The following is a 24,367-nucleotide window of genomic DNA, read 5'->3' as shown; positions in this document are numbered from 1 at the left end:
GTGGGGGTCCAGGAGCGATCTCCTGGGCTTGGGCTGTCGGCTGCCAGTAATCAAAATGGCGCCGACGGCCCTTTGCCCTTACTATGTGTCACAGGGGCTACCGCTGTCATTGGTCGGCCCCAGTGACATAGTAAGGGCAAAGGACCATCGGCGCCATTTTGATTACTGATAGCTGACGGCCCTTTGCCCTTACTATGTCACAGGGGCTACCGCTGCCATTGGTCGGCCCCAGTGACATAGTAAGGGCAAAGGGCCGTCGGCGCCATTTTGATTATTGGCAGCAGACGGCCTAAGCCCAGGAGATCACTCCTGGACCCCCGCTGGACCACCAGAGACTTTTGGCAGGTCTTGGGGGGGGGGGGGGGGTCAGGAGGGTGGGGGGTTGTTAATTTAAAGGGTTGGGATGGGGGTTTTTTTTTGGGGGGGGGAGGAGGGGGTTCCCAGAGAAAGATAAAAGTTTTCTGATCTGGGGAGTGGACCGAAATGGCCCTACCCAGATCCGAAAACAAAATGGGGAGAAACAAAAAGTTATGCACTCCCCTTAGCAAACAGAATGTTGGGAATTATTAGAAAGGGAATGGGGAATAAAACGGAAAATGTCATAATGCCTCTGTATCACTCCATGGTGAGACCGCACCTTGAATACTGTGTACAATTCTGGTCGCCGCATCTCAAAAAAGATATAATTGCGATGGAGAAGGTACAGAGAAGGGCTACCAAAATGATAAGGGGAATGGAACAACTTCCCTACGAGGAAAGACTAAAGAGGTTAGGACTTTTCAGCTTGGAGAAGAGACTGACTGAGGGGGGATATGATAGAGGTGTTTAAAATCATGAGAGGTCTAGAACGGGTAGATGTGAATCGGTTATTTACTCTTTCGGATAGTAGAAAGACTAGGGGGCACTCCATGAAGTTAGCATGGGGCACATTTAAAACTAATCGGAGAAAGTTCTTTTTTACTCAACGCACAATTAAACTCTGGAATTTGTTACCAGAGGATGTGGTCAGTGCAGTTAGTATAGCTGTGTTTAAAAAAGGATTGGATAAGTTCTTGGAGGAGAAGTCCATTACATGCCAGGAAAGGTGGACGAACAGGAAACCTGGAAGCAGGATGAAGAGCCAGAGCTGGAAGCATCAGGACCAGGACTGGAACAGCAGGAACATGGAATGCTGGACGGACAGAAGCCACATGGATGACCATGAAGATCCGATGTGAAGGCCCCGAGGAGAACAAGCAGAGCCCTTTTATAGGGCTGGACATGGCACAGGAAGATGACATCATCTGTTAGGGTCAAGGGGCTTTTCCTACCGTTGGCCCTTTAAATATCAAGAAGAGGCGTGTGCACGCCTATGCAGGGCCCAGGAGTGATGAAGGAAGTCTGTGTTGGCGGCAGCCCTGTCGCGAGAAGAAGAGGATCAGCAGGAACTGCTCTGAGGCCATGGCTATGACCCTTTTTCGGTGGCTTTGTCCATCTCTACAACGGCATCTCATCCATCTCTGCATTAGTTGGTTCTTCTTCGCATTCTTCTTCATCATCAATAACACTTTCCAGAGAATCCATCAACATTCCTACAGCTAGCTGCCCTCCACACTCCGCTTCTCAGACAAGGTCCCTAAGAAAATTGCGGAAGGTTTGTCCCTACTTTAGAACGATGGACTCTTCCCCCTTTCTATCGCCCTTCTTTCAGGGATTTTTCGGTCCACTTCATTTCTTGAGAGTCAAATAATTTTTGTGCCAACATCATCCACTTTGAGGCTTCTTCCCACTCATCCAACTGTGATGCCCTCCTCACAGCCCTCAGTGCAATGGGATTCACTCAGATTGTAAACAAACCAACACACAAAGCAGGACATACCCTGGACCTTATTTTTATCAACTCTAACTTCTCCAACTCCACGGAACCTGTGTGTACCCCTATCCCCTGGTCAGATCACTTTCTGATAACAACCACCCTCACTACAAAAAAACAGTCTCCCCCCCCACAGCACCTTTCCTCCTTTCAATTCAGGAAACCCTGTGCTTCTGAGACCCTCAGTGAACACCTCTCCAAGGAACTCTCTAATTTAGATCTGGCCAATCCTAACACTGCAGTGCTATCATGGCACAAGATCACTGAAGAGGTAGCAAATAAACTCTGCCCAACAATCACGAAACTAAGCAACACGACAAAAAAAGGAAATCAACCTTGGTTCTCCAGCGAACTCAAACGGATAAAACAAGAATTACGCCACAAAGAAAATAAATGGCGCAAAGCACCTTCCACCACTACACTACTGTCATACAAAGGAACTCTACATTTCTACAGGACTTCAATTCTAAAAGCAAAAAGAGAATACTTCGGTAATAAAATCCATGATCTCCAATTTGATGCAAAAACCCTCTTTGCATATGTCTCTCAAATAATAAAGTCTCTACCACCATCAATTCCTGACGAACAAGCTCAAACCAAAGCAAATGAGTTAGCCCTATTCTTTCAGCAGAAGATTTCAAATACACTTGCTCTCCTTCCAACCAAGACTGACTACACCACCTCATTCGATAACACCTACATCTTAAGGGAATCAAATTCGACAAATTCGAATTAACATCGACCAAAGAGATCGAATCCATTCTCAAAAGGCAAAAACCATCTAGCCACCCATCGGACAACATACCTTCCAAGCTACTGCTACTTATCCCAAATATAATCTCTGGTCCCTTAACCAAAATCATAAACTGCTGCTTAACTCAAGGATTCTACCCAGATAGTCTAAAAAACGCTTCCCTGAAACCACTCCTCAAGAAACATAACCTAGACCCTGGTGTTCTGGCTAATTTCCGCCCTATCTCGAATCTACCATTTTTAGCCAAACTCACTGAGAAATTGGTCAACACCCAGCTTTCTGATTATCTAGAAGATCACAACTTACTTTTCCCTTCCCAATATGGGTTCCGCAAATCTCGCAGCACTGAAACCCTACTCATATCTCTAACAGACCATATTATTATGGGGCTAGACAAAGGACACTCCTTTCTCCTAATCCTTCTAGACATCTCGGCGGCTTTCGACACCGTCAACCACCTCATCCTCTTGAATCGCCTTTCAGACATAGGCATCTCGGGAACAGTCCACAATTGGTTCAAGTCGTTCCTCAGTAACAGGAGTTTTAAAGTCAAAATCAACAATAAGGAATCACCATCTACAAATTCCGCTCTTGGCGTACCACAAGGTTCATCCCTATCACCTACCCTTTTCAATATCTACCTCCTTCCCCTTTGCCAACTGTTAACTAGTCTTAACCTCATTCACTACATCTACGCAGACGATGTTCAGATTTTGATTCCCATAACAGAATCTATTAACAAATCCCTCGCACTCTGGAACAACAGCTTACAAGCCATCACTAATCTCCTCAACAGTCTAAATCTGGTCATCAATGCATCTAAGACTGAACTCCTATTCATTTCCTCCAACCAAGAAAACCTCTCATCTCAGATTCATCACAAACACCTTCTCACCCACTCTCATGTGAGAGACCTTGGAGTAATTATAGACAACCGTCTTAACCTAAAGAATATGATCAAAACCACAACTAAAGAGTGCTTCTACAGACTTCAGGTGTTAAAAAGACTCAAACCTCTCCTATATTTTCATGACTTTAGGACTGTTCTCCAATCTCTAATATTTGCCAAAATTGACTACTGCAGCGCTCTCCTCACCGGCCTACCAAGCTCTACAACCAAGCCCTTACAGATGATACAGAACGCTGCAGCAAGAATTTTGACAAGCACCAACCAGAGAGACCATATTACGCCCATCCTCCGTAATCTACACTGGTTACCAGTCAGTTACAGGGCTCTACACAAATCGCTAACTCTAATCCACAAATCAATTCATAACCTCCTCCATCTCGACCTCGAATTCCCACTCAAACTCCACACTTCCAACAGACCAATGAGGGAAACCTACAAAGGAACTCTACAAGCCCCGCCATCTAAAGCCACACGACTCATCTCTACCAGGGACCGAGCTTTTTCTACAGCAGGTCCATCCATCTGGAACAACCTCTCCTCAGAACTCAGAATGGAACCGTGCCTAACTACATTTAAAAAAAAACTCAAAACTTGGCTCTTCTTACAAGCCTTCCCTGATCCATCAAACTTTCACTAGATAACTACTCAGCTTTTGAATATGGAACTTCGCCCCGCCAATATTCACCTCATTTACTAGTTTGGACATATCACAATGTACTTAATTTAATACCTTCTGAAGAATATGTCTGATTAAGATAACCAAGAATACCCAGACTCCTCTGCTGTACTGGCCTGTCAGAGGTGAATGAACTTTGAGAGACTTTCTGACTATCACAGATTCAAAGGATGCAGAAGATTTTGGGAAACTGGTAAACCCTGCAAAGCCTATAATTATAGGCCAGGAAGGCATCAATGACAGTATTTGCTTTACAATGCAGAGAAACTGAGTCCAGGATGCAAGCGTTTATCTTGCAGATGCAACAGAAACCAATGTGAAAAGGAGATCTTGTGAGGTGACAGTTTTGAATGAATCCTGGTGCCAAGCTCTATTCAAGACCCAGACTGTGAGGTGTTTACAATAAACAAAGAAGAACAACAGAAGACAAGAAGAGAATACTTGCATCAAAGCCAGCATGATACAGGAACTTGTTTACAGTGGGAGGAGAAACAGGGTTAGAAGAATTCTTAGTTGAGGGAGGTCCTCACAAGCATTTCCTATACAGGATAGATTGTCATGACAAACAGTATCATGTGTTTGTGGGCGGTTACACTTTTCTGGAAGCTTCGAGAATGTTGTATTTTGATTATATAAGTCAGAGCATGGCAGAGCTTCACGGAGATGCTAGTTGGTATAGATAGAGGGCATAGTGCATCTCCCAGAACACTTGTCTTTGCCTCATTTTTAAAAAAAGCCAAAATAAACTAAATTTTAAAACCTCTTGCTGAATTGCAGTGTTCTTGTGCCCTAAGCTATGAGTCCCAAAATTAGACATTTTGGCACCCCAGGTGGGACTTTAATAGCTGTTGTTATTATAATTATTAATTATTAATAAGCTGTAGTATTACTTTTGGCGGACGAAAGTATACTAGGTTCTTGAAGGGTGATTTGGCTTGCCGTTCAAAGATTGAGTTACCCAGGTAGACTGGAGGTTATCCCGGAGAATTATGAGTTCAGAGCAGATGTGGAATGAAGTTGGATCCATTTTGTGAGTATGTAACAAGAAAAAAAAAAAAAAAGGAAAAATCTGTAAGTAGCAATGTTTTTATTTTATTTGTTGTACAGTGTATATAGCTTGTGTGTTATATCAGGTTTAGAATACTTTTTGCAAATTGTTCTTTAATATATGTTAGGGAGACAGGACATGAGTTGATGATTTGATTAAAATCATATAGAACAGTTGAAAACACAGAGGGGTAGCCAGCACTAGTCAGTCTGGGGTCTTTTGTTCTCAGACCGCATGGCTTGCGCTCAAGCAGTTTCACTTTCACTTTCACTTTACATCTGGGGAGCTGCTGAGTAGAGCGGTTGTAAGTGTGTAGATTCAGAAGGAGAAAGAGGGAATAAGATACACTTGGTAAGTTGAAAGTTTTATAATTAGTATGATAAGGTGTTTTTCGTTAGTGGATTTTTACCAAAGTTTAGTTGTTAAACAAAAACAAATGCGGTGCTTTTAAAACTAGAAACTGCATGGCTGGATATTATAGTTTACAGCTGTCTGTGATCAGAGGTACATAAATGCCTCCAGTTTATTTTAGTCTATGAGATTTATTGTTATCAGTTCATATTTAAGTTTGCTTTGGAGTTAATGTGTGATTGCTGTTAGGGTATCATTAACTAGAGAAATGAAGTTTTTCAGTTTTTTGGTGTTTTGCTTCTCCCCCCCTCCCCCTCAAGGTACAGGGCTGACTGATGTAGCCATGGCTGGCCACAAGGACTCTTATGTTCACTGTAAACGTAGAAAAAGAATAATTAGCCCAGCAAGCTTCTTAGTTTTTGGTTTTATTTCCTACCATTAATGCAGAGATGCTCATATTTGCATCTAAGTTTTTAGAATTGTGTGATTACCGAGAGTTTATTGTGCATTGTGTTTCATTTCATTTGGTAGGAACGAAAGCATGAACTTGTGTTTATTTAAAGCCATTCATAATTAGATTTGATTTATCATTGGAGAGGGATGTATTGTTTTTTCTTTGGTCAGGGGTATAGGCAGAGAGATAGAAAGGAAAACAATCTATAGATATACTACAAGAGAGCAACTTTATTTTAATGAAATGATCTGTTTATGGGTTTTATCACTTAACAAACCTATTCATTGAGTGTAATAGTTGTTTGGCGGGAGAGGAGGTGAACCCCCCCTTAGGAATGTGTTTGAGAAGAAAGAAAAAAAAAAAAAAACACCTGGGAGTGCGTCACTTTTAAAATGGATTTTACAGTTCTGCTGAGAGGTTTGAGGTTTAAGTATGTTATAGGACAAAGTGCAAAGGTGATAGAAGAGGGACTAATGAATTGATCTGTTTAATGTGAAAACAGAAATTTGTGTTGAAAGTATGGGGAAAGTGAATATTAGGGATGAGAGATGAAGTAATGTTAAAGAGGGAAGAGATTTATGAATATGCAGAAGGCTGTGTGCTGGGAGATTTAGAATGTTTTGGGTACAAGTAGAGAAAAGATGTAAGTCAGTTGCATTTAATTGTGTGACGATAGGATTTATTTTAATTTAAACACAGGACAGAAATAAATGGACGGCATGCAGCAGTAAGGATGATAAATATTTCTCAGTTTTGATTATACCTCAGTAGCTGCTACCTTTTAGAAGAAAGGAAATGAATTAGGTTGCTTGTTTTGATGGGAGTTCAGGTATTGGACGTTTGTATTGTGGACTGGTTAGATGATATGTAAAGGAGAAAGATTGTGAGACGGTGAACAACAGAGAAATAAGCAGCAATGTCTATTATCTATTTATGTGCCAGTAAGAAAAACTTTTGGTTAATGTATATTAATATGTGCCATCCTTTTATTTTGCAGACTTCCAGACTCCTAGCTGATATGTCTGTGCTTTTGGAAATGATTCGTATTTTCTATTTAGGGTATTTGCAGGATTTGGTAGTAAGAACTTTGTGGAACATATGCATATTGGATGGAAATAGAATGACTTCTAATTAAGTGCAAAGTTGTTTGTTTTACGTTTTTCTTTTAGAAGGCGAGTTAGGAGTTTACAAGCATAGGAAAACAAAAAGAGATTTTAGATTTGTAATAGATCTATTTTAATTTTCATCCTGAGTTTTTGTTTTCTTTTGTGGATCGATCCAATTCTTTTATATTTTAAAATACGTTTTTCTTTTTTGAGCTCAAACGTTTGTCATGTTGTTTGTTCTATGTTACATGTGTACAAGGAGGAATGAATGAATGCATGTATTATGTGGTCAGTGCTGTGACATATATGTTTTAATGTACAGTTTGAGTATTTATGTTTGTGGTCTGGACCATTGCATGATGTTTTGAAATAATGTGGGGATTATTTGGCAAATTAAATATAGGGAGTACGTGATATAAAAGTATTTTCTTACTACTTAATCGGATTTGTTGCACTTTTATTTAGGTTTGAATTCATACACATGCATCTAATCTAAGGAGCTAAGAGATTCTGCCTTGACATCATCACTGAATCCTACTAAAAGAACTATATACGCACTTGGTCACAGACTTTCTTACATATTATATGGACTGCAAGGCGTACAATTTATATCTGATATTTGCTTTTTTCTATGTTTTGTGGGAATGACTTTATGCAGAATTTAGGTTCTTTCATTTTCTGTCAGCACTTAGGTGTTCAAGTTAATAATATTATTTGAAGTGATGCTGTTTTTATTAGTTTGTATGTTCCAAGTTAAGTAATATTTTCCAGTCTTAGATTTTATAATACTTATATGCTGACTCAGTTAAATGCATATGTACTAGGTTTTTCTATCTTTATCTATGGAAGCTGCTTTGATCACATAGAGGGTGATGTGTTTCATTGTGATTCAAATAGGATAATTCAGGGTTCAAGAGGGAGATCTCTTTATATTTCTCTTTCACACCAGCCTAAGTTATAAGCTATTTCTATTCTTTTGTTTTGCAGCTTGCACTTAGGGTAATCACTTTGCTGATCTTTAATATTTCAATATTCTAATGTCTTTGCTGAACCCTTCTTTGAATGTCTTTTCCTATGACACTATTTACTAGATTTTACCTAATGACTGTTTTACTTTCTTTCACAAAGATTTCTTTTCTTCTTGAAACAAATACAGACCTTACACATGAGGAGCTCTGCTATAGGGATCTGCAACATTCTATTACTATATTTTTTGGGTTTATTAATTGCTCATTGTTCTTTTCTTCTTATCTTGGTCCTTTCACTATAAACTCTATCTGTGACTTATAAGCTAGTGGGTTTCTATTTAGGATTCCAAAGGGGAAGATATAATTTTCCTTATTTCTGTCTTTTATTTATATGACATCCCTTCCTTCCCTGTGTAAAATCTTACACTGATGGTTTATCAATTCTGTAAAGTAGTTCACATAATATGTTAAAGACTTTCTCACAGAGTTAGCTTTCATCTATTGTTATGATTATCCCCAATATATTTAGACTTACTATCATTTGAGAAGGGTATTAGCCCCATTTCCCCTAGAAGTATCTGAAGATGAAGCAGTATTACTAGCCATCATCTACCTTAATAATTAATACTTGCCCTACACAGCTGTATTATCTCTTGGACATATGACTGCCACAAGTGAATTAGGACTGTCCATACAGTGAGTGCTTTCACTGCTACAGTTTATTGTCATAATACTGGATAGTATTATACATACCCTACAGAATTAGTATGATGTTTCAGACTTTTGCTATGCCTTTGCCTATCATGCATATGCTTTTGTATTTGATCTTCCATCACTATAGCATATGACTAGAATATGTCTTATGCTTTGCAACACTTTTACATCATGTATGCACAACACAGTATGAGTTTTTCTATAGATTCTTGGTTTTCTTCTATGTTATTGGTTTCTTTACTTTTCTGGTAAGGTGCATTGATTATATCCCTGGTTGCCATTTTAATGAATATTATCCTGGGTAGTTGTTCACAACAACAGTATTCATTGAAAAGATTTGCCCAGTATACCTAGTATTATATGAGAAACACAGTACTTTCATACTAGTCTGTGTACTTATCTTTACATGTTATACCACTATTATGTACTTACTTGATTCTGAAAGATAACATATGTGATCATGGTATTATGAAGTAGGTCCTTTTTATAATGCAGGTATCTGTATAGCTCCATTATAGAGCTAATAGCTACCTAGTGAAAATTAGTTTTGATGTTATTTTTGATTAACTAGTAAATGCTTGTGGGAGTATCATTCATATTAATTAGGAATCTAGAGGGACACACACCTATGCACTACACCTGATAAATACCAAGGTTAGGGGTTAGGCTACACTTTTAAGTTCCTCTGTCATGGCTTAGCATCGCAGACTGATTGATGTGACACCTATCCATTAAAGGTGTCCCATAGAGGGAAATGAAGAATATGTCTGATTAAGATAACCAAGAATACCCAGACTCCTCTGCTGTACTGGCCTGTCAGAGGTGAATGAACTTTGAGAGACTTTCTGACTATCACAGATTCAAAGGATGCAGAAGATTTTGGGAAACTGGTAAACCCTGCAAAGCCTATAATTATAGGCCAGGAAGGCATCAATGACAGTATTTGCTTTACAATGCAGAGAAACTGAGTCCAGGATGCAAGCGTTTATCTTGCAGATGCAACAGAAACCAATGTGAAAAGGAGATCTTGTGAGGTGACAGTTTTGAATGAATCCTGGTGCCAAGCTCTATTCAAGACCCAGACTGTGAGGTGTTTACAATAAACAAAGAAGAACAACAGAAGACAAGAAGAGAATACTTGCATCAAAGCCAGCATGATACAGGAACTTGTTTACAGTGGGAGGAGAAACAGGGTTAGAAGAATTCTTAGTTGAGGGAGGTCCTCACAAGCATTTCCTATACAGGATAGATTGTCATGACAAACAGTATCATGTGTTTGTGGGCGGTTACACTTTTCTGGAAGCTTCGAGAATGTTGTATTTTGATTATATAAGTCAGAGCATGGCAGAGCTTCACGGAGATGCTAGTTGGTATAGATAGAGGGCATAGTGCATCTCCCAGAACACTTGTCTTTGCCTCATTTTTAAAAAAAGCCAAAATAAACTAAATTTTAAAACCTCTTGCTGAATTGCAGTGTTCTTGTGCCCTAAGCTATGAGTCCCAAAATTAGACACTTCTTAAGGCTTCTCTTTTTCCAGCTGAACCAGCTTCCAAGTTCAAGGTCCTTGTTATTATGTAACTTTTTGCTTCTCTGCTCTTGTCTCTTACCACAAAATTTGCTCCTTATGTTATGTTACGTTATACTGATCTACCCCTGTTCGATGTAAACCGACCTGATATGGTATTCAACCTTGAAGGTCGGTATAGAAAAATGTTAAATAAATAAAAAATAAATAAATCCTGCTTATCTCTGCATTGGTTGGCCCTTCTTTAGCGATGGTAACGCTCTCCGCAGAATCAAGCACAATTCCTACTGCAGAGTATCCTTCCGACTCCACATCAAGGTCTCCAAGAAAGTAGCGAGGTATACACCTTGTCTTGAGAACTGAGGGCTGTCCCCCTGCTTTCTTGGTTTGCTTCATTATCACTCATTTCTTGGGAGTCTAACAATTTTTGCGTCAACGGCATCTCGTCTATCTCTACATCAGCCGGCCCTTCTTTGGCAACAGTAATGATCTCCGGTGAATCATACACAATTCCGACAGCCTGTTATTCTTTCCACTTCCCTTCAAGCTCCCTATGTGTGTAGCGGAAGTTATGCCCTGCCTTGAGAATTGGGAGACAACCCCCTCTTTTCTATAGCTTTCCTTTGAGAGGTTTTGTAGGATCCATTTTTTCAACGGGACCATGATATAGCCTTTTAAAAAAAAAAAAAAAAAGCTCGCCAAGAATTTGCCTGCTGCCGCCTGTCATCTTTTTCTTCGCCAGTTGTGTGGGTATTCCTCTGCCTTGCCCCCATTCCTATCCATTCCAACAAAATGAGAATAAAAAGTTATTTTTGGCCTGTCTAGGATTATTTTGTAGTCTTGTACTGTCAACATTTGCTCTCTATGTATGTTCCTAACAGTCCCAAAAGAACATATTACAAACTATAATTTATATTTACAGAAAACATGTTATTTGTAAATCATCCAGCTGTTTTACAAAAAGAGTCACTACCACAGCCTGGGCTCAAACCAGAGACTTTAGAGTAGAAATCTAATGCTCTTGCCACCTGAGCTACCGCAGTTTCAACTAAAGACAAAGCCTTTACAACTGTTTATATATTTTTCTTTCAGAACATTTTGGGTTTTGGTGTGGGTCTGTGATTGTTCCCTGGTCAGTTTATATTTTCTACTCTACCAAGAGTGACCAGGACATGATCTCAGTGTTTATAACTGTCATGTTTCCTAAAATACAAGGCTAAAATGTGCTGTAATGTCACATACCTTTATTTTCACAAATTTGCTTAATGTTGAAAATTGTTCATATTTAAAACCAAAAAATAAAAAGGAGGGAAAGAGGGGGTGGAGTATGTATGTGTGTGTGTAGTTGGGGATGCAGTACTGCCTCTTCCTTCTGGATGGCAAAACGCAAGGGGGACATGTGAGATTTGCCTTGGTAAACTACTCAGGATATACCTCTTTTTCCCAAGATTCCTCATACAGTCCATGATGGCTGCTCATGAAGGTCCGAATGTGTGATCTTTTTCTTTTCTTTTTTTCATAGCTAATAAAACATTTCACATGTTTTGAAAGCAGCGCTGCACTGAAAAATGTCTTCTCTATGCGTTTGTACACAGTCATCTGCGGTGTCTGTGCTGGTTTTTGCTCCAGCTGTCAAAACAGTAAGCTCTGCCTGAATAAAAGCAGTAGAGTTCTGGTGGAAGGAGGAGGGGGATTGGAAGAAGGGGGGTGTGCTGAAAAACTACAAGCCTCCACAAGGCACCATTTTGTGAGAAAGGTAACATCAAACACTTCCTGCTCAGAAAAGCAAAGACACATATGCCTGGAATGTCTTATGAAAACAACACTAATTAATTTATGACTTGCAGGCTCTTTGCTTGCTTTTTACAAATAAAAATATAATCCTGGCTGGATCTTTTTTAGTTCTGAACATTTTAGAAATAAAAAAGGGAGAGGGTCCAATGGAGTCCACCTCTGAGCCACAAAATGCATTTTTCTTGCTCACTGCTGTGAGTACGGGGGCAGGGGGTGGGAACTGCTACAGAAAGCAATGAGGGGCTGAAATTCTCTGATACAAATTTACAGCCGGAGACTTTTCTCTCTTTTTCTCAAACAGCCCTGAGTTTGAAAAAAAAAAAAAATACTGGCACAAAAATGTATGGCTTGGGGGCAAAAGAAAACAGAAGGATTTTATTTTTATTTTTATGACTAATATCAACTACTCTTTCAAACCCCAGCTGCTTATTGAGCAAGGTCTGGTGATGTTATTCCTTCAAACATGGTGCTCTCTGTCCTTTCTCCTTGTAAACAGATTCTGAGCATGCTCAGGGATGATGTCATTCCAAGATGGCAGCTTGCAATATGGTTCACAGCATCATGATTTAAAAGTGCTTTGTTTTCGTTTTACTACACATGTGCAGCCTTCATGTCATTTCAGGCCCCTCCACAATGGCCACCATCATAGATGCCTGTCATTTCCTGTCTCCAGGCGCCTGCTGCCATCTTGAAAAATGTAGTTCTTTTTCCAATATGTATCTGAAAACCTGGCTCTTTAAACAAGCTTTTTATAAAGATAAAGAGAAGGAGAAATCCAGTTGATTGATAAGGACGCACCAAACTATACCTTATTACTTGTAACCCACAAATGCATATTAATGTTAAATTCAAACTGCCTAATATGTTCCCAACAGACAAGCCTAACTTACACACATAGGGGCAGATTTTAAAACCTTGCGCGAGCGCGTACTTTTGTTTGCGCAGCAGGCACGAACAAAAGTACGCTGGATTTTATAAGATACGCGCGTAGCCGCGCGTATCTTATAAAATCCGGGGTCGGCGCGCGCAAGGGGGTGCACATTTGTGCAACCTGCGCGTGCCGAGCCCAGCGCGCGCTGCCTGTTCCCTCCGAGGCCGCTCCGATTTCGGAGCGGCCTCGGAGGGAACTATCTTTTGCCCTCCCCCCACCTTCCCCCCACCTTCCCCTCCCTTCCCCTACCTAACCCACCCCCCCGGCCCTATCTAAACCCCCCCTTTAACTTTGCGCGCGTCACCGGCAGCCCCGCTCCGTCCTCCGGTCCCAGGGGCGTGGTGCAGAGGCCTCGACCACGCCCCCGGGCCGGCACCATGCCCCGGGCCCGCCCCCGAAATGCCGGGGCCCGCCCCCGAAACGCAGCATCATTTCGGGGATGCCCCCGGACACGCCCCCTCCCGCCCCTTTTCAAAAGCCCCGGGATTTACGCGCAACCCAGGGCTTTAGGCGCGCCGGCGCGCGGCCCTTTTAAAATCCGCCCCATAGTCTTTTGTATTACATAAGAACATAAGAAAATGCCATATTGGGTCAGACCAAGGGTCCATCAAGCCCAGCATCCTGTTTCCAACAGTGGCCAATCCAGGCCATAAGAACCTGGCAAGTACCCAAAAACTAAGTCTATTCCATGTTACCATTGCGGCAGTGGCTATTCTCTAAGTGAACTTAATAGCAGGTAATGGACTTCTCCTCCAAGAACTTATCCAATCCTTTTTTAAACACAGCTATACTAACTGCACTGACCACATCCTCTGGTAACAAATTCCAGAGTTTAATTGTGTGATGAGTAAAAAAGAACTTTCTCCGATTAGTTTTAAATGTGCCCCATGCTAACTTCATGGAGTGCCCCCTAGTCTTTCTACTATCCAAAAGAGTAAATAACCGATTCACATCTACCCATTCTAGACCTCTCATGATTTTAAACATCTCTATCATATCCCCCCCTCAGTCGTCTCTTCTCCAAGCTGAAAAGTCCTAACCTCTTTAGTCTTTCCTCGTAGGGAAGTTGTTCCATTCCACTTATCATTTTGGTAGCCCTTCTCTGTACCTTCTCCATCGCAATTATATCTTTTTTGAGATGCGGTGACCAGAACTGTACACAGTATTCAAGGTGCGGTCTCACCATGGAGCGATACAGAGGCATTATGACATTTTCCGTTTTATTCCCCATTCCCTTTCTAATAATTCCCAACATTCTGTTTGCTTTTTTGACTGCCGCAGCACACTGAACAGACGATTTCAATGACACCTAGATCTCTTTCTTGGGTTGTAGCACCTAATATGGAACCCAACATTGTGTAATTATAGCATGGGTTATTTTTCCCTATATGCATCACCTTGCACTTATCCACATTAAATTTCATCTACCATTTGGATGCAAATTTTCCAGTCTCACAAGGTCTTCCTGCAATTTATTACAATCTGCTTGTGATTTAACTACTCTGAACAATTTTGTGTCATCTGCAAATTTGATTATCTCACTCGTCGTATTTCTTTCCAGATCATTTATAAATATATTGAAAAGTAAGGGTCCCAATACAGATCCCTGAGGCACTCCACTGTCCACTCCCTTCCACTGAGAAAACTGTCCATTTAATCCTACTCTCTGTTTCCTGTCTTTTAGCCAGTTTGCAATCCATGAAAGGACATCGCCACCTATCCCATGACTTTTTACTTTTCCTAGAAGCCTCTCATGAGGAACTTTGTCAAACGCCTTCTGAAAATCCAAGTATACTATATCTACCGGTTCACCTTTATCCACATGTTTATTAACTCCTTCAAAAAAGTGAAGCAGATTTGTGAGGCAAGACTTGCCCTGGGTAAAGCCAAGCTGACTTTGTTCCATTAAACCATGTCTTTCTATATGTTCTGTGATTTTGATGTTTAGAACACTTTCCACTATTTTTCCTGGCACTGAAGTCAGGCTAACCGGTCTGTAGTTTCCCGGATCACCCCTGGAGCCCTTTTTAAATATTGGGGTTACATTTGCTATCCTCCAGTCTTCAGGTACAATGGATGATTTTAATGATAAGTTACAAATTTTTACTAATAGGTCTGAAATTTCATTTTTTAGTTCCTTCAGAACTCTGGGGTGTATACCGTCCGGTCCGGGTTATTTACTACTCTTCAGTTTGTCAATCAAGCCTACCACATCTTCTAGGTTCACCGTGATTTGATTCAGTCCATCTGAATCATTACCCATGAAAACCTTCTCCATTACGGGTACCTCCCCAACCTCCTCTTCAGTAAACACCGAAGCAAAGAAATCATTTAATATTTCCGCGATGGCCTTATCTTCTCTAAGTGCCCCTTTAACCCCTCGATCATCTAACGGTCCAACTGACTCTCTCACAGGCTTTCTGCTTCGGATATATTTAAAAAAGTTTTTACTATGAGTTTTTGCCTCTACAGCCAACTTCTTTTCAGATTCTTTCTTAGCCTGTCTTATCAATGTTTTACATTTAACTTGCCAATGTTTATGCTTTATCCTATTTTCTTCTGTTGGATCCTTCTTCCAATTTTTGAATGAAGATCTTTTGGCTAAAATAGCTTCTTTCACCTCCCCTTTTAACCATGCCAGTAATCGTTTTGACTTCTTTCCACCTTTCTTAATGTGTGGAATACATATGGACTGTGCTTCTAGAATGGTATTTTTTTTTTAACAATGACCACGCCTCTTGGACATTTTTTACTTTTGTAGCTGCTCCTTTCAGTTTTTTTCTAACAATTTTTCTCATTTTATCAAAGTTTCCCTTTTGAAAGTTTAGCACGAGACCTGTGGATTTGCACACTGTTCCTCTTCCAGTCATTAAATCAAATTTGATCATATTATGATCACTATTGCCAAGCGGCCCCACCACCGTTACCTCTCTCACCAAGTCCTGTGCTCCATTGAGAATTAGATCTAAAATTGCTCCCTCTCTCGTCTGTTCCTGAACCAATTGCTCCATAAAGCTATCATTTATTCCATCCAGGAACGTTATCTCTCTAGCGTGACCCGATGATACATTTACCCAGTCAATATTGGGGTAATTGAAGTCTCCCATTATTACTGCACTACCAATTTGGTTAGCTTCCCTAATTTCTCTTAGCATTTCACTGTCCGTCTCACCATCTTGACCAGGTGGACGGTAGTATACCCCTATCACTATAGTCTTCCCCAACACACAAGGGATTTCTACCCATAAAGATTCAATTTTGTATTTATTCTCATGCAGGATGTTTATCCTGTTGGACTCTATGCCATCCCGGACATAAAGCGCCACACCTCCTCCCGAGTGCTCCTCTCTGTCATTGCGATATAATTTGTACCCCGGTATAGCACTGTCCCATTGGTTATCCTCTTTCCACCATGTCTCTGAGATGCCAATTAAGTCTATGTCATCATTCACTGCTACACATTCTAATTCTCCCATATTACTTCTTAGACTTCTGGCATTAGCATACAAACATTTCAAAGTTTGTTTTTTGTTTCTATTTTCATTCTGCTTTTTAATTGATAGGGATAAGTTTGAATTTTTTAGCTCAGGTGAGTTTTTAGTTACAGGCACTTGGACTGCTTTTCTAATTATTGGAACCTCACTGTCGGGATGCCCTAATTCTAATGCATCATTAGTATCCTTTAAGGATACCTCTCTCCAAACCATGCACTGCTGAGCGACTGTCGGCTTTCCCCTTTGTTCTAGTTTAAAAGCTGCTCTATCTCCTTTTAAAAGGTTAGCACCAGCAGTCTGGTTCCACCCTGGTTAAGGTGGAGCCCATCCCTTCGGAAGAGACTCCCCCTTCCCCAAAAGGTTCCCCAGTTCCTAACAAAACTGAATCCCTCTTCCTTGCACCATCGTCTCATCCACGCATTGAGACTCCGGAGCTCTGCCTGCCTCTGGTGACCTGCGCATGGGAACAGGGAGCATTTCAGAGAATGCTACCCTGGAGGTTCTGGATTTAAGCTTTCTACCTAAGAGCCTAAATTTTGCTTCCAGAACCTCCCTCCCACATTTTCCTATGTCGTTGGTGCCCACATGTACCACGACAGCCGGCTCCTCCCCAGCACTGTCTAAAATCCTATCTAGGTGACGCGTATTAAATTGTTACCGTACTATGATGGCACATGCTTAATTTGTAATCTATAACACTCATATTTTCATTATCGTGCCTTGCTGTAAACCATTGTGATGGTTAACTAACTTAATGATGGTATAGAAGAGTTTTTAAATAAATAAAAAATAAAGTTATAAATAAATCATCCACAAGGGCCAGACAGGGTGCATGTGTGGAAATGACATCATCAAAAAGGGACAAAAAGGTGCAGGGTGTGGGCAGGGCTATGATGGATGCCAATAAAGAGGTAGGACTAAGACAGGGAAAGAAGCGGGGCTTGAACCAGACATAAATACTGATTGGCTGAAGGGGTCAGTGGGTAAGGCTTAACTCAGAAGTGGGCATGGTTACCGGTCAAAAGGTTTGACAAGATGTGTACCCTATAACTACTCTCAGGGTCTGATCTATATAGTTTCCTATAGAACTATAGAAATCATCTTATTTCTGAATTGTCATTACAGATCCATTACTCCCTTTAATCATAACAATTTGATTTTGCTCTGTCATGGATTTTAATGTTCCGGCCAATAGTTTCTCAACTTTATCATCATGCTCAAAATGTGACTGTTTAACAATTCCATTGGAAGTCCTATGGTGCCTGCATCTAATGCTTTAAGATCCTCTTTAGTCTAATGTAATTGTGTCCAGCTAGACTCTGACAATGGCATTTATGTTGATGTCCAATGATGACACTGTTTAGAAGAAGTGTTCTGATCTTATCTTTTTCTTTTGAAGGATGCCTCCTAAATCAGACTTTAAACACTCTCAAAATATTGTTGGCGCAATATTTTCCACATCATTGGTCTTAATATAATCAGAAATTTCCTCTTTTAATTGTACAATATACTGATAATAAAGAATCATTTAATCTTCAGTATCATTTACCATTGTCTATGTGTGCTGAAAAAATATCATTCCAAACTGGTGCATAGTCAGACCAAGTTATTGATCCCTCAGCAGTTCCCACCACTTGATTGACTATCATTTTCTCCATCAATATGCATCGATGCTGAAGTATGAATTATGTGGTTTAGAAAAGAAAGTGTAATTCCAAACTTTAGGAAAATGTTGCCTCCACATACCAGTAAGATTCCAATTGTGAAGAAGACTTAAGTTTGGTCCTATGAGCTTTAGAAACTGGGCTCCACCCTGAAGAGTGATATAATTCTGGAGACCGTCATGCTGAAATCCCTTACCATAATTAGGTGCCCTTCTACCTTTATATCCATCTATTTAGCTAGAGATTGAAAGAAAGCACCTTGATCTTTATTGGGTGCATAGAGATTAATCAGAGTGTAAGGGACCCCCATTTACTTCAATTTGAAGAATAATGAGTCTGCATGAGGGATCAGCATAACTTTTTAAACTGAAATACAATATTTTTCGAAATTATAATACATACCTCTATATATTTCTCTACACCTGATGCAGCAGCAAAATATCTAGAAGGGAATTCGCTTGAAGATCTTACATGTACATATTGCTTTTTGCTCTGGAATTTGTTGCCAGAAGATGTGGTTAGTGCAGTTAGTATAGCTGTGTTTAAAAAAGGATTGGATAAGTTCTTGGAGGAGAAGTCCATACCTGCTATTAAGTTCACTTAGAGAATAGCCACTGCCATTAGCAATGGTAACATGAAATAGACTTAGTTTTTGGGTACTTGCCAGATTCTTATGGCCTGGATTGGCCACTGTTGGAAACAGGATGCTGGGCTTGATGGACCCTTGGTCTGACCCGGTATGGCATGTTCTTATGTTCTTATGAGTTTCCTGGACAAATGCTATTGAGACATTCATAGAATTAAGTTCTATGAGTAACAACTATCTTTTATAGTGAGTATTTAGCCCCTTTACATTTATAGAGAATACTTTTAAGGTAGACATGATTTAAAAAAAAAGATTTTCACCCATATCTGCATTTCATTAACTATAGGTTTTCCTGAAAATCATTAAAATGATTGTCTGCAATCATTAACACATAAGCCTGCATTATACATATCCAATTTCCCACCCCTCTCCACCTTTCACACACCACACAGAGCAATTCCTTTCCCTCCACCCGCATATCTTCTTGTGATCTGCCTAAGCCCAACCCAAGATATCCATTAATATAAGGGGAATAAACAACTTGTCATCCAACTCCCCACCCCACCCAGAAACCCGCTAGGAATAGATAATTATGACAAAATCTCTGTGCCTAATTGTAAATCTCAAAGACAAAGTTTAACAATAAGAGTTGTTGCTAAACACAATGATAAACTGATCATTACTACAATCTGTTAATACTTATACAACGGAAGTCACTCTGGCAAATCACAAAAATGATATATGAAGCAAATTTATTGACAGTCACTTATCAAACTGGGTTCTCAGTCGCTATCAATGGGGATCCTGACTACTTCTAATCTTCTTCTCCCTTTTTCGACCCATTGCCACCGAGGCCTCTGATCCTGTGTCGATGACGTATTTCCTTCAATAGCGCTTCGGCTTCTTGAACTTTCTTCGCTTTCGATTTAACTTCCTTGATAGTAAAAAATAATCCCAAAGGGAAGGAGCCAGCAATATCTGCAAACTTCTCTGTGCAAAATTGCCTTGATCTCTCAAAATGCTTGAGTTTTATATAGGGTAAGCGGAGATAAATCTATGAATATAGAGATGGCATGTTGTTCCCAGTGCCAGGACGTCATCTTTCTTGCACATGTGTAAGTACACTCCCTCATAACGAAGCTATGAAAGCACACCACAATGTCCAGCGGTTTGCTGCCAACTCTTTAGCCCAAATCTCTATGTGCACACTCTATATCGACCACTATTTCCTTTTCCTTCGATATTTCCTCAGCCTCTCCTAATGATGCTTTACATATGTTTTGAACAGCACCTTACAGTCGGTATATTCTAGGGTCTCCGGCACCCCTCGGAATCTTAAGCTACACCTGCGTACACAATTTTCTAAATCCTCAAACTTAGCAGCCAGCTCCAAGCACTCAGCATGAAAATCATATTTGACATTCGCATTATCAATCAAATCAGCAAGGACATCCAATTGGGTGTCATTTTCTTCATCACGTCTGCCGAGTTCCATTTCTTCCCATATCTCTGCCATCATATTTAGTACAACCTTTTTATTTGATTTATATTAGTACAAAGTTGACAAAGCCATTCACAGAACTCCGCTCTAGAAAGCAAACCTGATTCCATAGAAGCTTGAATATCAGGTACATTCTCACGATCTTCTTCCGTTGAATCGCGTTACTGTTCACGCTTTACTCGCCATCTAGATTGGCATATGAAAATTGTTGTAAGTCCATTGTTGTTCACCTAGAAGCCATACCAGCCTTTTAATAAGGGAAAGGCATGCCTAACCATGTCAGCAAAAGTCAGAAGCCAGTGATATTAAATAGATTGGGTTTCTCAGGTTTGGGAGCAAAGACTCAAGCGTCCATTCAAGACAATCTCATCACTTCTTCCTCTTCAGAACAGTTCTAAGCAGGGGATAGCCAAAGCCTTGTATGACAAAAAAAAACTATTTACGTGCAAGACTTTCACATTAAGAATGGTTCTCATTTACAAAAAACGTGCATGAGACCCAGCGGTTAACATGTTTTATCTTTCTCACCACGTTTGCGTGTCAAAATTTTGTGTCATTGGCACATTTTACAACTACATTTGGTTTTTCACGATATCCCACATTTTATCTACATACAGTGACCCCCACAGGACATAATACAGAACAGGATCTGTCTGTTTTCTTGTAACGTTGTGGACAAAGTTGTTCTTTTTTATTTTGTCTACTGGAAGCACTCAATGCAGAAGAATTTTCATCCATCCACATTAGATCAAACAGACATTTACAAAGTAAAATATACATGTAAAAGAATTTCAATCAGGAACAGCCTCAAAAAAATGGTGTTCATAGACATCAGCTATCAGAATTATAAGCCTTTTGAAATAGGTCTTTAAGGCTTTCCTAAAAAAATGATGCATCAGATATTGATCATATCTTCTTGGAGAGGGAGTTCCACAGCATGGGGCCGGCTAAGGAGAAGACCCGTTCCCTGGTCTCATCTAGGCATATATTTTTGATGGAAGGAACATCCATGAGATCACGTAAGTAGATATAAGGAGAAGGCTGAATGTTCTCATGAAAAAGATCACTGCTTATAAAGCAAGCATTCTAAAAGCAGATTTAATATCCTCTCACCCAGAATAATTGCCTTTGGAACTCCCTAATCATCCTGGACTGGTGTGACAGAAAAAAAAGGAAAAAGAAATATATTCTTACCTGTTAATTTATTTTCCTTTATTTCTGCGACACCAGTCCAGAAACCCACCTGAGAAGAGAAACTTCATTAAAAACAAAGTCTTGAAAAAATTAAAAAAAAAGTTTCTATTTAGAGTATATGGATTTTACCGTAATTTTTAGTTTATCACCGAGGAATGCTGGCTGCAACCAGTCTGTGCTCAACAGATATAGCGTCATAAACTTGATGAGGAACTAAACCCAATTGTTCTAGACTGGTATAGTAGAAATAAAGGAAAGGAAATTATCAGGTAAGTACATTTCTTCATCCATACCACAACTGTATTGGAGGATTCAGAATATAAACTTCTATAGTTAAATAAATAAATAAATGCTGATCACATCAATAAACTGCATTATGATCAAACACCCACACATAAGGGACTAGTAATTGCAAATTTATGCTATATGGAGAAAACAATAAAACAACATTTCTTGAAATCACTGTTGCTAAATCTAAGATTACAACTGTACAGATTCATATAAGTTACCTTTCTTTTCATTTTTACAATATAGATCTCTTTGAATAACCATGTTGGAAACATTCTGGTTTGGCTGAAAGTTGTCAGAGCTGCAAGTCATCTAAGAAATAAAATTTAAACAGACAAAATGAGCATTACAAACATAAGAAAAAAATTATGCTCACCCAAATATTGGTCATCACATGTACTATGAAATAAATTAAAGGATGATCTTACATACGGATATCTCTGAAAATTAATCCACCTTTTCTTTCTTTCATTATATAAAACTTTCCAATAATTAGATTATAGCTGATAAATCACTTTTCTTATATAAATCATAGCGATGTACAAATACAGATATGAAACAATAATTAAAGTGATGATAAAAATACAAAAAAAGATAATAAAACAATAGTAATAAAAGAGATAGTACAATAACCGTAAAAAAACATAAGATCAATAATATATAAATATCAACAGTAATAAAATATACAATAACATTAATAAATAATTGCATCATCAATTAGTAAAAGTCTGGCAGAATAAGAGAGTCTTGGGTGACTTACTGAATTTAGAATATTCCTTTTGAAGATGAACAATAAGCAGTAAGGAATTCCAGAAAGTAGGGGTAAGAAAAGTAAAAGACATTTCCCAAGTACCCTCAGAGGCAATCTCTCTAAAAGAAGGTAGATCATGTTGAGAAGAATAAAGGGAACGATCTGTGACATAAGGTACTAATAGACCGGACAAATAAGGATTCCCAGAACAAAAAGCTTTAAAGGCCAAGCATCCAATTTTGAACTGAATTTGCAGGGAGACTGGTAGCCAATGGAGCTCCTGTGGTAAAGGAGAGACTTGATCAAATTTTCTTTTCACAAAAATAAGCTTAGCAGCAGTATTTTACACAAGTTTTAACCATTGTATAGAATGAAATGACAAACAATGATACAAAGAATTACAACAATCTAAGCAATTAAGAAATAAAGCATTAAAGATCTCAAGTCTGAATGGTTCAGAAAAGGCCTAGCTTGTTGAATTAATCATAAAAAGAAATAAGCTTTTTGAAACAATTTAGAAATTTGGAGTTCAAAACTAAGCTTAGAATCACATAAAATTCCTAAAGACAAGACTATGGATTACACTTGAATCATAGTAACATAGTAGATGACAGCGGAAAAAGACCAAGCTGCCCACCCAGTCTGCACAGTTATCTTTGTCCACACTGTTAAGGCCACATTTATTACATTTGTTTTTAGTATTCTTACATTCCATATCATATAGTAAAATTATTCTAAGTGAATTACAAATAATTGAACATATAGCAATAAAATAATCACTCAAAAGATAAAATGACATAAAATCTGTGGAAGGTATTAAAAAAAAAACTCTTCACACCAATAGTAAAGGAGCTTATCTGAAAAATTAAATCAACACTTTATACATCTGTGCAAAACAAACAATGTAATACATAACAAAGTAATCAAGATGCAAACAGAAGAAAATAGCTTATACAGTAAAAAGGGAGGACAAATTTTATTTTTATTTTTTAAAGATATGGAGTGGAGGAGTAATTTACCGGTTAGAACACTGGGCTGAGAACCAGAAGGGTGACCAACTGCCCGGTTTTGGATCGGAGAGTCCGGCTTTTTAAGCTAAGTGCACAGAGTCCGGTTGCAGAGGTTACCGGACACTGTAATGTCAGGTCAAATTGCATGATTGGCCCTGGGACAGAGTCTGAACTGCACTGCATATCATCCAATCAGAGAATGGTATGCATGATTCTAGCATTAGCTCTCCTTCCAATCAGGTGCCTGTTTTTTCTATCAGGAAGCTGTTGCAGCCATAAGATGCAGCGAAGCAAGAGGAAGCCTGACCTTCCACTGCTTCTACTTCCTACAATGTATTCAGTCATGCTGCCCCACCACTGCCACTGCCCCTTCCCATCTAGGACTTGCATCCCCCTTAACCACAGCTACCTCTTCTTCACCCACAGCTCACATGGCCAAGCCCATCAGTACTGCTGCCCCTTCTTCCCACACCACTGTGGCTGTCTGCAAACTTCCTCTGCTGGTGGCTCCTGCTTGCTATTCACTGCTGGGTATGCCATTCTCGCTCCTCAGGACTCACTCTGCCTGACTTCTGCAGGCTGCCCCCCCCCCCTCTTCCTGCTCCCTGATTGCTATGTTCCTGCTTTCTTGTTTTCTGTTCTTTTGTCACTGGTGCCCCTCTCCTTCCTAGCCCCAATGACCATCTCTCATTTTCTACAGGATGCTGCTGCAACAGCCAGAGCCAAACTATTCCAGCCAGTAAACAGGAACTGTTTATAAAGAAAAAAAAATACAGAAACCACCTTACCCTTGTC

The 24,367-nt window shown here is 39.6% G+C and overlaps 1 protein-coding gene across 2 annotated transcripts in view; it reads right to left on the bottom strand.

The window, feature by feature from the left end:
- LOC115093945 (RNA-binding protein 44-like) overlaps positions 1–24,367 on the bottom strand; it is a 219,062-nt gene that overhangs the window by 134,273 nt on the left and 60,422 nt on the right. For both annotated transcript variants that reach the window (XM_029606424.1, XM_029606422.1), the window contains exon 5: positions 22,033–22,123. In XM_029606424.1, coding sequence (XP_029462284.1) covers positions 22,033–22,123 — 91 coding nt within the window. The remainder of the gene's footprint in view (positions 1–22,032; positions 22,124–24,367) is intronic.

Source organism: Rhinatrema bivittatum, chromosome 6 (assembly GCF_901001135.1).
Source record: "Rhinatrema bivittatum chromosome 6, aRhiBiv1.1, whole genome shotgun sequence".
Taxonomy (NCBI): domain Eukaryota; kingdom Metazoa; phylum Chordata; class Amphibia; order Gymnophiona; family Rhinatrematidae; genus Rhinatrema; species Rhinatrema bivittatum.
This window is presented reverse-complemented; position numbering and strand designations above follow the sequence as displayed.